Genomic DNA, 16,211 nt, shown 5'->3' with positions numbered 1-16,211 from the left:
TTAACTATCTATTAAATGAAAACAATCCATTAAACTTGTGTTTATTCTGACCTTTCAATATGTAATGGAACTTCCATGAGTCTGAGTAAGAGAGTGTTTTTAGAGTGTTTACTTTGCATAAACTTTATCTTCTTGCGAAATTTTTCAGCTATGCTAGGGAATAACATGGTCATGAACTAAAGCCTTTTACATTAATGCAAGCTTTGTTTCTTCTGACAGCTGGTGCTTAGCCAGACATACTTATGTTATTTTTTTACCTGATTGTCAAATAGTAGAGGTCAGGATTTACAAGTTCCAAGATTCTCTAAAAGAATTTAGAAAAAGAAACTATACAGTTTAAGGGATATTTTAGGGAGTAGGGGAACAAATTTAACACATTGTATGAGGGAAACGTATTTATACGTTTTACTTTGACTGGTAGTAGAGCGCGCGATGAAAACTACCCGCAAACAATGTGTTAGGAATAAGTTAACTTATTGTCAAACAAATCAGCATCCCATTCTTCACATTAAATTAAGATAATTACCCAACATGGATATATTTGGTGCATATGTAATTTTATTATACTACTATTGTATATATATTGTACATATGTATGCAGAAGAAAAACTATATAGGCAAATGTGATAATTAAATGAATATATCAACATGCACAAGGAATTTGCAACATAGAGCCAAAAGGAATGGAGCTTGACTTCTAGTGTTTTAATATGTTTTCCTAAGTTTGTTATTACTGCTCTCCTATGCAACAATTATATTTTACAACAATATGATAGCAATGAAAAGAAAAACTTATCTACTGAGCAAAAAGGATTTTATAAGATGGAAAGGGAAGAATTATTTCTTTCATGGAGACTGCGGAATTCTTTTCAAAGGTCTTTTGTGCTGGATATTTTCCATTTGCTTTTCCAGAGATTCAGTCCTCTCGTTCCTTCCCCACTGGGCTCTGTGACCCAGGAGGCTGACCTCGTGGGCAGCATCTATAGGTCCTCTTGCCTCCTCCACGCCCTACCCGGCCCTGCTCCTTGCCAGGCTGAGGGGTGACAGTGGCCGCCATTCCTCCAGCCAGTCCCGCAGCCCTCTTCTTCACTTTCTCTCTGGGTCTCAGAGCTGCTCTTCACTCCAAGGGTGGGGGCAGGTCCCCCTTTTTGCTAGCTCTGGGCACTGCACCAGCCCTTCCTTCTTTCCCTCAGCCCATTAAACTCTTCTCAGTCACTTCATTTGAACAACATAGAGCCTAACTAATCAATAAGACAGTGCAGCCATCTTCATGCCTTTCGATGTCTATTCTAGTAACTTCCACCTGATTTTCTGATTCTTGACGTTATAGCATCAGAGAGACAATAACTGATACAAATCCAGGCTCTGGAGTCTCAGAGACCTGGATCTGAAGCCAGCTCTGCCCATAAGCTACTTCTCTGAGCCTGAGTTTTCTCATCTATAAAGGAAGATAACAAGATACCCTTTAGCTTGTTTCAAGGATTAAATGAGACAACGTGCATAGAGCATTTCGCACAGCGCTTGGCAAGAGCTCGGCGGCAGCTGTCAACACTGCGGGCCTCGGGGCCGCGCGGGGCCTCCTACCTGCTTGGAGACGTAGGAGGTGCTGGTGTTCATGCAGACGCCGCTCTCCTCGTTGCAGCAGCCGCCACAGCGGAACACGTTCACGCAGGGGGGCTTGAAGAACCTGTTGGTGCTGCTGCCCAGCTCGCTGGCCACCTCCACGCACGTCTCTCTCGGGCTGCACTGGGTTCTCTGCCATTCCTCATCTATAACTGCAGAGAGGGAGCTCATGGGGCCAGCAGAAGCAGCGGCCCTGGCGCGCACCGAGAGCCAGGGTTATGCTGGACACAGCTGTTTTCACATTGGCAGTGTTTGTTTGTTTTACTAGACGGATATGTTCTTTTTATCAGTCCTTTAACCAAAGATTGTTTTCAGAGAAATTAAAACCAAAATCTGTGTTCTTTCCCCCTTATACAATACCTAGGTAGAATATAATTTTATTTTTCTTTGGTGAAGAACACGATATCCTGTATACAACCACACTGGGTACATCTAGAGAAGCTGGCTAATTAGGGAGTAAATGGATGTGTGTACAGAAATAACAGGTAAATGTTATTTATTAAGCAACTCGCACAACACAGCTGACTCGCATTTATTCTACTTGAAGCCAGGAGTGGAGAGGTTTTAGCACTATTGAGGAATACGTTTTTTGTTGGTTGCTTAACTGGGTCCTGCCAACAACCACTAAGTGAACTAGAAGATACATCCTGCCCCAGCTGAATCTTGAGATGCCACCTGTGGTCCAAGCTGACACACTGACTGCATCCTCTGGAGAGGCCCAAGAGAGACACCCATCTAGGCCATGTGTGCGCCTATGACTCACAGAAACTGGGAGATTAAAAAATGTTGTTTTAAGCAGCTACGTTTTAGGGTAAGTGCTATGCAGCAATAGATAAACTCTTCTCCATTGTTACCCCGTCTTCAAAAACTGGTATTGGTCTCTCCCCAGCGTATTCTAAATTCCCATATATGTGAACATGTTTCCACTGGAAGAGACAGAAGAACTTCTGCTTAAAGCACACAAACATAATATTATTGTTGGAGATCCGACTATACTCTGTAAATTATTCCCTTAAAACATCTTTCCATATTCTTTCCCCCCCTAAATTTCAATTTTCCTCATATGTTGCTCCTTCAATCACTGAAAACACAAAATACAAGATGTTTGGCCAGCTGAGAAACATTGCATATACTAAACAACTTTCCTAAACTCTTGTTTTTTTTTTATAGTAAAATATTTTATCCTGATACCTTTTTAAATTTCTAATTTTGAATATCTATACAAAAAGCCTGAACTCTGTAAACATGAAAGGTAAATTGTCCAATTAGGTGTTAATATGGACATCACTTAATTCACTATTATTAATCATGAACCCTGGAAAAAACAAGTAATTAAGTTACGAAGATATTCCTATTAAATTATTAAAATTCTACTTAAATATTGTTTTCCATTTGATTTTTTATAAAACTTAAGTTTTGAAAGTTGGAGTGGTAAGGTTTTAATCAAAATTGAGTGGAACTATGACCAATGACACCGAGTAAAAGCTGCATAACTCCACTATTCTTTACTACTGCCCAGCAGGACTGTTCTGCCTCCAAGATTACCCTGAAATCCATGAGGGTAGAGTTGATAACAAATTACAAGTGATATACTACATCCATTTGATTATTTACTGCTTCGAAAAATAGTTTTACACTTTTATTGGTTTCCTCCTTAGGAAATGTCAATGTCACTGACTTGTTTTTAGATCACCTAATCTTGGTTTTATGGTAATGCTTGTCTACCTTGTCTTTTTTTTTCTTTTTTTTTCCCCCAGGCCTTTTACCCTCACATCAACCAGGTTTTATTTCTATTTTTTTAAAATTTATCTTTATTTTTGGAAGTATTACAGATGTCCCCCTTTTCCCCCCATTGATCCCCTCCATCCTGCATTCACCCCACTCCCAGGCCTTCCCCATAACAATGTCTGTGTCCATGGGTTATGCTTATAGACATGTAAGTACTCTGATTAATCTCTCTCTACCCACTCCCCCACCCCCACCTTCCCTCTGAGATCCCTCAGTCGGTTCCATGCTTCTATGTCTCTGGATCTATTTTGTTCATCAGTTTATTTTGTTTATTACATTCCACATATGAGTGAGATCATGTGGTACTTGTCTTTCTCTGACCGGCTTATTTCGCTAAGCATAGTACTCTCCAGGTCCCTCCATGCTGTCCCAAAGGATAAGTGATCCTTCTTTTGTACAGCTGCGTAGTATTCCATGGTGTAAATGTACCACAGCTTTTTTATCCACTCATCTACTGATGTGCACTTGAGAAGAATGTATATTCTGCAGCTTTGGGGTGGAATGTTCTGTAAATGTCAATTAAATCTACTTGATCTAGTGTGTCATTTAGGGTCACTGTTTCCTTTTTGATTTTTTGTCTAGAAGACCTATCCAGTGAAATCAATGGGATGTTAAAATTCCCTAGTATGACTATCTTGCTATTGATCTCTCGCTTAAAGTCCCCTAGAAGTTTTTTTAAACAAATTTAGGTGCTCCTATATTGGGTGCATATATGTTTATCAGGGTTATATCCTCTTGTTGGATCAAACCCTTTAGTATTATGTAGTGACCTTTCTTGTCTCTCATTATGGTCATTTTGAAGTCTATTTTGTCTGATATGAGTATTGCTACCCCAGCTTTTTTTTTTTTTTTCATTTCCATGTGCATGGGAAATTTTTTTCCATCCCTTCACTCTCATCCTGTGTGAGTTTTGTCCTGAGGTGGTCTCTTGTAGACAGCATATATTTGGGTCTTGTTTTCTTATCCATTCAGCCACCCTATGTCTTTTTATTGGAGTATTTAATCCATTTACATTTAAGGTTATTATTGATAGATACTTATCTATTGTCATTTTAATTCTTTATGCCTATGTTTCCTTTTCTCTCTATTTCTACTTCTAATTACAGCAGTCCCTTTAACATTTCCTGCAATGCTGGTTTGGTGGTGATAAACTCCTTTACCTTTTTTTTTTTGTCTGGGAAGCTCATTATGTCACCATCTATCTTGAATGACAGTCTTGCTGGATTGGGTAGTCTTGCTCTCAGATCCTTGTTTAGCATTACCTTGAATACTTCATGCCATTCCCTTCTGGCCTGTAGAGTTTCTGATGAGAAGTCAGCTGACAGCCTTATGGGAGCTCCTTTGTAGCAACAGCTTGCTTTTCTCTAGCTGCCTTTAATATTCTCTCTTTGCCTTGAATTCTTGGCATTTTAATTGTGATGTATCCAGGTGTGGGCCTCTTTGGGTTTGTCTCTCTTAAGACTTTCTGTGCCTCCTGAACTTGTGTGGCTTTTTCCTTCACCAGGTTAGGGAAGTTTTCTGCCATTATTTCTTTAAACAGGTTCTCTAACCCCTGCTGACTTTCGACCTATTCTGGCACTCTTATAATGTGAATATTATTATGTTTCATGTTGTCCCACAGCTCCCTTAAACGGTCCTCCTGTTTTTCAATTGTTTTTTCTTTCTGGATCTCTGACTGAGTGATTGTTTTCTATTCTGTCTTCTAATTCGTTGATCCAATCCTCAGCTACCTTTAATCTGCTGTTTATTCCTTCCAATGTATCCTTTATTTCTGCTATGTCATTCTTCATTTCCTCATAGTTTCCATATCTTTTTTCATGCAGTTGAGCATCCTTACATTCAGTATTCTGAACGCTATATCTGATAGATTGCTTATCTCCATTTCATTTAGCTCTTTTTCTAGAGACTTCTCTTGTTCTTTCATTTGGGGCTTGTTTTTTTGTCTCCCCATTTTGGCTGCCTGTTTGGGTTTGTTTCTATGTATTAGATAGATCTGCTAGGACTCTCAGTCCTTTTGGAGGGTCTCTTGTGCAGGCCAATGTCAGACACAGTTGTGACTGGCCCTGAGTACCCTGTTTGAAGTCTCCTCTGTTGGGGATGGCTGCTATTGGACAGGACCAAGATACACACCAAAGTCTGCTTTTCCAAGGCCTGGTTCCAGAAGCAGATCAGGCAAAGACTCACAGCACTCTGAGGTCTGCCCTTGCCTTCAAGTTGATTAATCTGATTCTGTTAATGAGCCTGAGGCTGTAGAAACTCCACAGGGTGGGGTGGCTTTTGTTATCAGTCTCTTGAGGAGCCTCAGGTTGTAGAAACTCCTCTGGGTAAAGTGAGAGGCTTTCCAGCAGGGTGGGGCAATTACCCCCCCCCCCCCCCCCCCCCCCCCCCCCCGCCCAGGCAAAAGCAGCAAATTGCCTGAGAAAAATGTCTTCTGCAGTATGGAGAAATGACTCGGCACAGGAATCCAGAGGAGTGCCTTCTGATCTAAATTTCCAGAGCCCACAACCCTAGATTCTCCTCACACAGCTCCAGTCCACTCTGCCCTACCTTTGCTGGAGCCCAAGGTGAGTGACTGCACACAAAACTTTGTGTGTTTCATCTTTAAGAGGGTGCCTGCATTTCCAGCCATCTCTCCCTGGAAGACAGAAACCCAGCTGCTTTTCACAGCCAGATGTTATGTGGGCACCTTTCTCAGTTCTGGTGCTCTAGGTTAGGAAGCCCAGTCTGGGGTTTAGGTTCTAGAGTCCTCAGTGGGAACCCCCACAGCTGAGATATCCCTCCAGACCTGCAGCTGCTGCTTGTGGGAGCCCAGACAGCCTTTTCGTGCCTCTGTACTTCCTACTAGTTTCTACGCAGTCTCCACTCTTCCTCCTTGGTTATGAGGGTGCTCTCCAGCTCGTCTTCAGTTGCAGTTGATTATTCAGGATGTTTTTTCTGTATTTTAGTTGTAATTCCAGTTTGGTCCCAGGAGAGTGTCAGTGTAGCTTCCACTCAGCCCGTTGCCATCTTTAATCCTTTTGTTTACCTCATCTTCAGAGAGTATCTCCAGGCTCACCTCAGGCCTTCATACAGGTAATCTGGTTAAGGCCTTGGATCTCAGGTGAGGTCTGACCACTTTGTTTTTATAAAGTCCAGGTTAATTTATTACATACAAACAACTAGAGCTTCAAACCTCTGGCTAAAGTGGGTTCTAGGCCATGGATCCAATGATCTCAACTCATTTAGACACACAGTCATACACGAACACAGAATCCTCTTCACACTCATGCCCACGATGCAGCCAAGGGATTTACCCCTATCTACGCAAAGCCTCCCCACAGCCAACAACAGCAGAGTGTGCAACTTCGTCATCTTTTTACAAATGGGGAAAAATAAAAATAACTCTAGAAAGAAAGAAAAGAATAATTTTGGCTTAGAGGTCAAATTGAATTATTGGATAGATATAATCCATTACCAGGTAATCATATCTTAATCAAATCTAAAATGCTAGGGCAAGAATGCCACAGCGGCTTCTTGCGTTGCTTTGACATGTCATAAAAAAAGTTAAATGCCTAATTGTAGGCCACACAATTTTATTTGGCACCCATTTTATTCATTACGGCACAGTACAGACAATGGATTTCTTATAAAGAACCACCACACCTTACTAGGGAACAATCATTCCATTTATTTCAAATGATGTTACTTTACGGTCTTGAGGTAAGATTATTTCATCTAGAGAATCCCCCCTCCATTATTCTCCTAGTAATACCAGTGTGCATTATTATAACTCAGCTTCCAACTTCTACTTTTCACTTTTCACTAAAAAAATAGGGCCCTGGCCGGTTTGGCTCAGTGGTTAGAGTGCTGGCCTGGGACTGAAGGATCCCAGGTTCGTTTCCAGCCAAGGACATGTACCTCGGTTGCAGGCTTGATCCCTGGCTCCAGTTGGGGCGAGTGTGGGAGGCAACCAAATGATGTGTGTCTCTCACATTAATGTTTCTCTCTGTATCTTTCTCTCTCCCTTCCATTCTCTGAAAAGCAATGGAAAAAATATCCTCTGGTGAGGATTAAAAAAAAATCATAGAAATTCAAATAAAAAAGTTATTAAGTTTATCCATGTACGTATAGCAGTAGAATGCTTCTTATTGATGAATACCTAGGTTGTTTTACTTTTTAAGTCAATGCAATGATTTTTTAAAAAAATTAAGAACCATCTTTCTAGTGTTGTTTTGCCCTCACATCTCTGAATTAAATATACTTCTATATTTTGAAGTGTTCTTTTGTGTTGATTTCTTATCTCAAAATCACACTGAATACATTTCTCTATGGAGTATATAAAGGAAACCAGGATTCTCCATTAACACCAAAGCTATGAGATCAGACCCCCTGTTCCTCTCCCTAACACAAGCTGCCCTGCTCAAACCGTGGGAGAGGTTGGTGCATTTATGACTGTGAGAAAGAGCAAGAACTGGCCTCCACGCACACACACCTACCTTTTAATGTTTCAATGTCATAGAAAGTTGCCGCAAACCTGGTGGACCGATGGGACGCTGAGCGAGAGTCCGGGCTGGTAAAACTCTTCAGCTTCAGTCTGCATCTCCACAGCTTCCAGTCCTCGAAGTGTGTGATCTGCAGAAGTTCTTCCAAACCAGAAGCCGCCCTAATCTGCTGTTCAGATTGTTCTAACATTGACTGCTTGGAAAAACAAACAAACAAACTACTGGTTTAAAGGCAAGTTACTCAAGTTTTACCTTGTCTGATAACATTCATTGCTAACACTTAAAAATGTAAACAGAGCTAAAAAGAAATTAGAGAGATGATTCAAATGTACAGCAGTACCTAGAGAAAAAACAAACTAGTATTTTGACTCACATTCTGCTCACTTATGATTGAATCAAAGGAATTACTTATTCCCCCTGGGTTCTCAGAATATTTAAAAACAGTGGTGGACTTCAAAATGATATGTCTACTTCCTAACCCCCAGAACCTATAAATGTGACTCTATTTGGGAAAAGGATTTTTGCAGATGTCATGAAGTTAAGGATCTTAAGATGAGGTCATCCTGAATTATCCAGGTGGGCCCTAAATCCAAAGACAAATGTCTTTATAAGAGACAGAATAGGGGAAGCCACAAACAGAAAGGGGAAGATTTTGTGGAGACAGAGGCAGAGATTAAAATAATGCAGCCACAGGCTAGGGATGGCCTGTAGCCACCAGAAGCTGGAAGAGGCAAGGAAGGGTTCTATCCAAGAGACTGTGGAGGGAGCAGAGCCCTGCTGACACCTAGTTTTCAGAATTTTGGATTCTAGAACTGAGAGACAATATATTTCTGTTGTTATAAACTACCAACTTTGTGGAAATTTGGTACAGCAGCCACAGGAAATTAATATATATTTTAAAATCATACTATTTTTGTGACAGGAGTCAATGACAATTGTTTTCACTTCTATTATTTGTTTGAGAAATTGACCCACAAAGTTCTGGGGACCCTGCCTACAGTCACACAGGAAAGAAGATTTTAAGATTCTAATAACTTGAATTTTCTGACTTCTAATCCTCTAAGCCTTTTTTCTTTTAAAACCTTTTTACTCTATGAAATCAATAAAAATATATTTTCAAAAAAATAAACCTGTTTACCATTTCAAAGATATGATGGTGGTTTTTCTCTGATAAAATACACTTCTACATATTATACTGAAAATTTCCTTTCCACACAGTTGCGTGAACTGTATTGATTGATATGATGCCTGGATTTGTGAGTAAAAATGATTCGGCCAATAAAAGATTTTCAATATGTAGTCTAATTGTTCAACATTAGGGGTGTGGTTATATAAATAATGATACATGCATACAATGAAATATTATGTGAGCACCAAATCCAATGATTTAGAGATATACTGAGAAAGAATGAATCTTCATTCAGCAGTGTTTTGAGTAGAATTTAATTTAGATATGACAATGGATACTGAGTGGTCCGGAAGTGGGTGCTCAGAAGAGCAAGCATGGTCCAAGCCATGCACAATTCAATTATATCTCTTTTAAAATTATTTACGTGTGTATAATGTGCATCATATATATAAACAATTAACCACTGCTAATTAGACTGGACTTTCTGTTTTCTTCACTCAAGTCATCTGATCAACTGTTTTCGGACCAGTTCTCAGCTTCCATGACTTTTCCAAGATTGAAGACGAACAATCTTGTTTTCCAGGCTAAACAGCCCAAAGTCGGCTGCCTCATGTGAGACCATTCCAGACGACAGAATAAACTGCTGCTCAATTTCCTAAGAAGCCCAAACAACTCATTTGTCAAAAACCGATTTAAAAATAATAGGTACCGCCTTAACCTAATGGAATTCAACAGGGAAGTGCAAATTATAATCCTTTTACAAGCTGGTCTGTAAAATATTTGGAAGAAGATATAAATGAGAATACAAACATGGACGCCAAGTGGAGGGAGCATGGCTTAGAGTACACGGCTGGCTTCCCATCTCGGCTCTGAGCCTTTCTTGGGCCATCCCAGTCCCATGTGGTTAAGAACCTTCTGTTCTGGACACGGAAAAGGAGATCAGCTTTGCAAGACTCCTCACTAGACCTCTTGAGAACCGTATCTCTGAGACTGTGTTTCCAAGCCTTTTACAAACTGTTGATGCTATTTTGTCAAACTGTGTTGGCAACATGTCTTCAGGAAGTTTGCTGGTAAGGGGGTGAGATGAATAGAATTTGTATACTTGGAAAATCCAGAAGCTTCCGTGTGAGCAATGGAAGGAACACATTTCACCTAACTTTCCCTAGGTTTGCTTAGGGATTTACAAGCATTGCCTGGGGCACAGTTCTTTGTAGTGGGTTTAGGGAGGCAGATCAGGTTGCAGCAGAAATAGTTCCTGTTCCCTCCACCTCTTAGCAACTTCCATTTCACTAGAAGCATTTTGCATTGCATCTTTAACTTGATGTTTAAGGCTTAGCCAGAACCACCAAATCTTCCCCGGTTTGGGGTCCAAGTTGTACCATCAGGTCCCCAGCTGTCCCCCCCCGCCCCTCTATTCCCATTTCTCACTCTCCCACCTGTCAAAAAATCTGTTCAGGTCATGTTAAACTTGTGAGTTCAAGTTGAAGTTTTGTGACTTTGCCTCCTGCAACTCCCAAGTGGAAATAACATCTCCCTAAAGGAAGCTTTGCCTAATACAATGAACCCCTCTGTCCTCTGGACATACAGCTATTGGGGAGGGGGGAGCATGGATTCGAAGTGTTCAAAACTGGCTTTGAATGCTACAGCACTCTGGAAAATGTGTGGGCAGTTGCTATGAAGTTCAACATACACTCACCATATGACCCAGAAGTCCCAGTCCTGGGAATTTATCCTTGAGAAATGAGGACTATGTTCACAGAAAAAACTTTACATGAATGTTTATAGTTTGGCTTTCTTTGTAATAGCCAAAATAAAATTGGAAACAACCCATATGTCATTCAGTGGGTGAATGGTCAAGCAAACTGTGCTACATCCATCCCACATAATACCACTCAGCAATGAAAAGGAATGGACTGTGGTACACGTAGCAACTTGGATGGCTCTCAAAGGCTTTGGGAGTGAAAGAAGCCAATCTCAAAAGGTTATTGATGGCACTATTCCATTTATGACAGTCTCAGAAAAACAAAATGATGGTGATGGAGAAGAGATCAGAGGTTGGGGGAGGGTGTGACTATAAAAAGCTAGCATAAACGAAAATTTTTCTGTATCTTGATTGTGGTGGTGATCACACAAATCTATGTGTTAAATTTCATAGAGCTGCACATAAAAATGGAATAATACTGATATTACTATATAGTAACTTTAAAAAAATTAACGAAACTGGCTTTGAATCCAAAAGGCACTGCTCCTTTTTAGCTGTTTGACTGAGGGTCAATTTTTGAACTTCCTTAAGCCTTGGTTTCCTCATTTGGAGATGGCAATGCTGATAACACCTCATAGAGCTGATGTGGCGATTATATGAGGTCATATGTGGGAAATGATCAGGTATAGAGTAGACACTCAATAATGTTCATTTCCTTTTTCAGGGGCAGGGCATCTGGCCCTGTGCTGGGGTTACAGATCTTTGTTTGATGGCCCTTGATTTTCCTTAGTAAAATCAGAGAGGTGGGTTTGAAAAGAGCAAGATGGGGCAACTCCGATTACAGTAAATAAAAACTCAAAAAAGAGAAAAATTTTCAAGGGTAAATCAAGAACACATTTCTTTCTTCTTTCTTTCTTTCTTTCTTTCTTTCTTTCTTTCTTTCTTTCTTTCTTTCTTTCTTTCTTTCTTTCTTTCTTTCTTCTCTCTTTCTCTCTCTCTCTCCCTCTCTCCCTCTCTCTCTCTTTCTCTCTCTTTCTCTCTCTCTTTCTTTCTTTCTTTCTTTCTTTCTTTCTCTCTCTCTCTTTCTTTCTTTCTTTCTTTCTTCTTCTTTCTTTCTTTCTTTCTTTCTTTCTTTCTTCTCTCTTTCTCTCTCTCCCCTCTCTCCCTCTCTCTCTCTTTCTCTCTCTTTCTCTCTCTCTCTTTCTTTCTTTCTTTCTTTCTCTCTCTCTCTCTTTCTTTCTTTCTTTCTTTCTTTCTTTCTTTCTTTCTTTCTTTCTTTCTTTCTTTCTTTCTTTCCTTCCTTCCTTCCTTCCTTCCTTCCTTCCTTCCTTCCTTCCTTTCTTTCTCTCTCCCTCTCTCTCTCTCTCTCTCTCCCTCTCTCCCTCTCTCCCTCTCTCCCTCTCTTTCCTTCTTTCTTTCTTTCTTTCTTTCTTTCTTTCTTTCTTTCTTTCTTTCTTTCTTTCTTTCTTTCTTTCTTTCTTTCTTTCTTTCTTTCTTCTTTCTTTCTTTCTTTCTTTCTTTCTTTCAGATAAAAAGGCCAATTTCAAAGTATCTACTCAGGCTTGACACATATCTTTTCTTCATAGACGGATGAAGGCAAAAATGACCCACTTCTTAAACCTTTATGTTTTCTTATATTAGGGTCTGGGCTTACCCACAAGAGATAGTATCTTAACAGTATGGGGCATACCTACTGTGGGCACTTGCTAATAATTACTGTTGTGGCTACAGCTGCTTCAGAGGCTCAGCTGGAACCAGCAGGAGGCCTGATCTCTGAAACCCACAAACCTGGCCATTTGGGAGGGGGCTGAGGGAGTGAGGGAGTGTGGGGGGACTCATGCTACCAGCAGCTCTTTTACTTATGCAGTTCTATATTGAAATGCGTATACAAGAGAAACCCAGGGTGTTTAATTAAACTTAGATTTAGGAAAGGAAGTATACACCCAGGGAAAATGTGTGAGTGTGAGTGTGTGTGTGTGTATGGTCATGTGCATACATATGCAAACATGCATTTCTGTGAGTGTGTCTGCATAGCTGTCTGGGTATTTTAAGAGGATACTAAAAGGCTAAATGCCTGCGACCTTCAAAGCCTCCAATTTGATGACTATTATTGGTGGCTTTCTCCCAACCATGTTGTCTAGCATTTGGGGAGATGTCTATGGCCCCCTATAAATGTTTTAAATCTGTGGTCTACTCAAATGCCTCTGCTCCCATTTGATGCATCTGTGCTTAGGAAATGTGGGGGCACACAAGTGTTGGATGAGTTTGAGTGGAAAAACTCTAAAAGGATGCTCTGAATAACCCCAAGAGAATATATATATATATATATATATATATATATATATATATATTCCTGAGTTACAGTGTTTATCACTGATCTCAAAGATGAAGGGTCCAATGTCTAAGGAAAAACCCAAAGCTTTATGGTAATTAGGTTATTATTAAAAGCAATTTCACTGCCTACCCCCCAAGGAAAGACTCTACTTCTCAGCCACATTGATGTTGGGACATGTGACCAGCTTTGACCAACAGGACAAGGCATGATACAAGCAGAGGACTGAAATGCACTTATGATTGCATGGTTCTCCTCTATTTCCGCCACCATCTCAAGCACCTGCCCCTGCTAGCCCACTGATCCGAGGAGGAGGAAAGACATATGGGGCAGTCCCACACTCAGCCTATGGCTTGAGTCTTGACTCCCAGCTGACCCACAGAAACATAAATGAGAAGAGATTTTTGATGTCTGAAGCCACTGAAATTTGGACTGGTTTGTTACAAAACATTACTGTGGCAATAATGAACTGCTACAATCCTATTTCATCCTACGTCTAACACAATCCATTGGGTGGGCAGAGGATCTGGATGCAAAAATGCATTGTCCTTTTCACAAGGCAGCCCTGTTGCGCTGCTGGCAGTCCAATATGCCCGCTTTCACCTTCCTTCCCAAAGATGCTCTCCTCCTCTTCCTCACCAAATCCTCTGCATTGTCTAACATGCCCCATGATCCCGAGTCTTGCTTTGATGGTGTAGTTAGGAACTAGCACACCATTACAAAGGCTGCTTTTACTTTATCATCCCACTCTGGTCTTTTTGGGGAGTCTCTTATTCAGGGTATTCATTCAACCAAAATTATACTCCTCCTAACTCCAAAATGAAACAGTACGCAACAATAAAATATTTGCCATAGCAATATTCAACACATGTCATTTTCTCTCTCCAGAAACAATTTTAGCCAAACCTAGATTTCAGGAAAGCAATACTTTTCTCCATGTGAATGTTATAACTATTTAGGTAACAATGAATGACAAAAAGAGACTCATTATAAAAAGTTACAGTGTTACTTAAAGGTTTCAGTATTAAAATGAGCCTTCCCACAGGCCAGATTGAACTCTTTGGCTGTTGGTAAGACACACAAATAACTAAGACCTCTTTAGTTTATAAAAAACATCACTTCCACTCATGTGCCTGGCACATAGAAGACATTCCACAAATGTTTACTGAACTGAATGTACAGCTTTCCTTTTTCAGGAAGAAGGAGTCTCCTGAGCAAAAGAAATAACCCTGAGTATCTTGCTTCAGCAATTCTATCCCAGTGTCCAGCATGGCTGTTTCCCATCTCAAAGATATGTTCAGAAACACTTAAAAGCAACTCAAGTTGTATGCATTAGTCATTAATACTGTTCACCAAATATTTGCAGGTCTCTACCTTCTGAGCACATGGAAGGATTGCACTTCTGGGCCCCTTGTGGTTGATAGGGTGGTGGTGAGTCAAGGGCCTATGACCGAAAGTGATGTGTGTTACTTCCAGACCAGAGCATTTAATTGTCAGGGCAACACTCTCCAGGGCTCTCCTTCCTTCTGTCATGGTGATTAATGACATTCAAGACGTGGATGCTCAGCCAGTTTCATCCTGACATGGAGTTGACCCTGGACAAACCAGGATGGTCATGTGGTATGAGCAATAAATAAAACTCTGTTGTTTGTGAGTCCTAAAGATTGAGTTTGTTATTGCAGCATATCCTGGCCTATCCTGACAAGGTATCTGACCAGAGTACTTTCCCATAATTTACCACACCTTCACAAACCAACTGGTGTAAGATAAAAACATGGATAACACTTCTCAAGAATCTCAAAGATGAAGTTGATCATCAGTGTGTCCAAGTTTTAATCAGATCTGTTGTGTGGTCAGATGCTGCTTTGCCCATCTCTCTTCCTGTGACTGCCAAGCTGGAATAATGGGTTAAGTTAACTTTCTTCTATAGCTGGCTCCTAGAAGTGAACACCTTATAGGATAGCTTATGGCTGCAAGGACAAGGAAGGGTTCTTTGATACTTCCACCCCAATCCTCTCTAATCCCCACAGGAAAATAGCCCAGGGTGAGTATATTGCCTTATAAAAAATGCTTTAGGATTTAAAAAAATGAAATCAGACAAATCATGATAAGAGTAGATGTTGGAGACTGTTTAATGCAGTAGTTCATAAACTGGGTATCTCAAAATCGTAGAAACCTAGTTCATTAGTCAGTCAATAAATACTTTTTTTAGTATCCACTCTATTACAGGCTTTGCACTAGGTTATTGGGACACTGAAGTAAACAAGACAATGACAAGTCCCTGTTCTCAAGAAGCTTTCATTCCCATAGAGGGTAACAAAGCAATAAGCTTAGATACAAGCAAATAAAAATGTCAGGTACTGATATATACTATGAAGGGGACAAAATAGTGTAATAATATAGATCAGTGTTGACAAACTAGGACCTGTGGGCCAAATCCAGCCGTCAGCCTCTTTTTGTATGGCCTATGAGCTAAAAATTATTTTTGACATTTTTAAATGGTTGAAACAAATGAAAAGAACATTTCCTGATGTATGAACATTATATACAATTCAAATGTCAGTGGCCGTAAAGTTTTACAGCAACACAGCCATACCCTAAATGATCTGCCCTGGCTACTTCTTCAACCTCAACAACTGCAGTGCTGACCTCCACTCTCCCTACTCTACTCACACTGGCCCTGACTAATACCCGAACACCCTAGTCACCTCCCTGCCCTCACCATGGCCATTGCACAGTGGTGGCCTCTGCCTCCCTTACTTCCTTCAGGAGTCTGCACAAAGGAAACCGAATTGGAGAAGCCTCCCTCATCCATTACTCTGCGTCTCCTTCCCCTGCTGGATTTTCTTCATGGCATTATCACCCCTGAGTTATTATAGACTCATGTATTGCCTGCCTCCACCTGCCACACTTGGAATATAAGTTACATTCCAATTGAATTGTCTTATTTCCTGCTGCATTTCCAGCACTGAGATCAGTACTAAGATATAGTAGGTACTGGACACACAAAAAAAGAATTGTCGAATACTGAAAAGTTCTAATGAGAGACAAGGGAGAAATCCTTTATGAACTAGGACATCACAACCACTCAAGGCTTTCATGATGCAGGGGGGAACCTCAGAGTGTTTTTGCTTTATGAAGTCCTAGTATCTTGGT

The 16,211-nt window shown here is 40.5% G+C and overlaps 1 protein-coding gene across 2 annotated transcripts in view; it reads right to left on the bottom strand.

Annotated features, from left to right (window-relative positions):
• Window positions 1-16,211, bottom strand: part of VEGFD (vascular endothelial growth factor D) — a 28,732-nt gene that overhangs the window by 8,300 nt on the left and 4,221 nt on the right. The window contains exons 2-4 of one of the 2 annotated variants that reach the window (XM_016202934.2): window positions 11,263-11,277; window positions 7,887-8,088; window positions 1,585-1,775 (exon numbers count right to left, since the gene is read on the bottom strand). In XM_016202934.2, coding sequence (XP_016058420.2) covers window positions 1,585-1,775; window positions 7,887-8,088; window positions 11,263-11,277 — 408 coding nt within the window. The remainder of the gene's footprint in view (window positions 1-1,584; window positions 1,776-7,886; window positions 8,089-11,262; window positions 11,278-16,211) is intronic. The other variant, XM_087829412.1, reaches the window with a different exon arrangement.

This window comes from Miniopterus natalensis, chromosome X, assembly GCF_054644295.1.
Source record: "Miniopterus natalensis isolate mMinNat1 chromosome X, mMinNat1.hap1, whole genome shotgun sequence".
Classification (NCBI taxonomy): domain Eukaryota; kingdom Metazoa; phylum Chordata; class Mammalia; order Chiroptera; family Miniopteridae; genus Miniopterus; species Miniopterus natalensis.
This window is presented reverse-complemented; position numbering and strand designations above follow the sequence as displayed.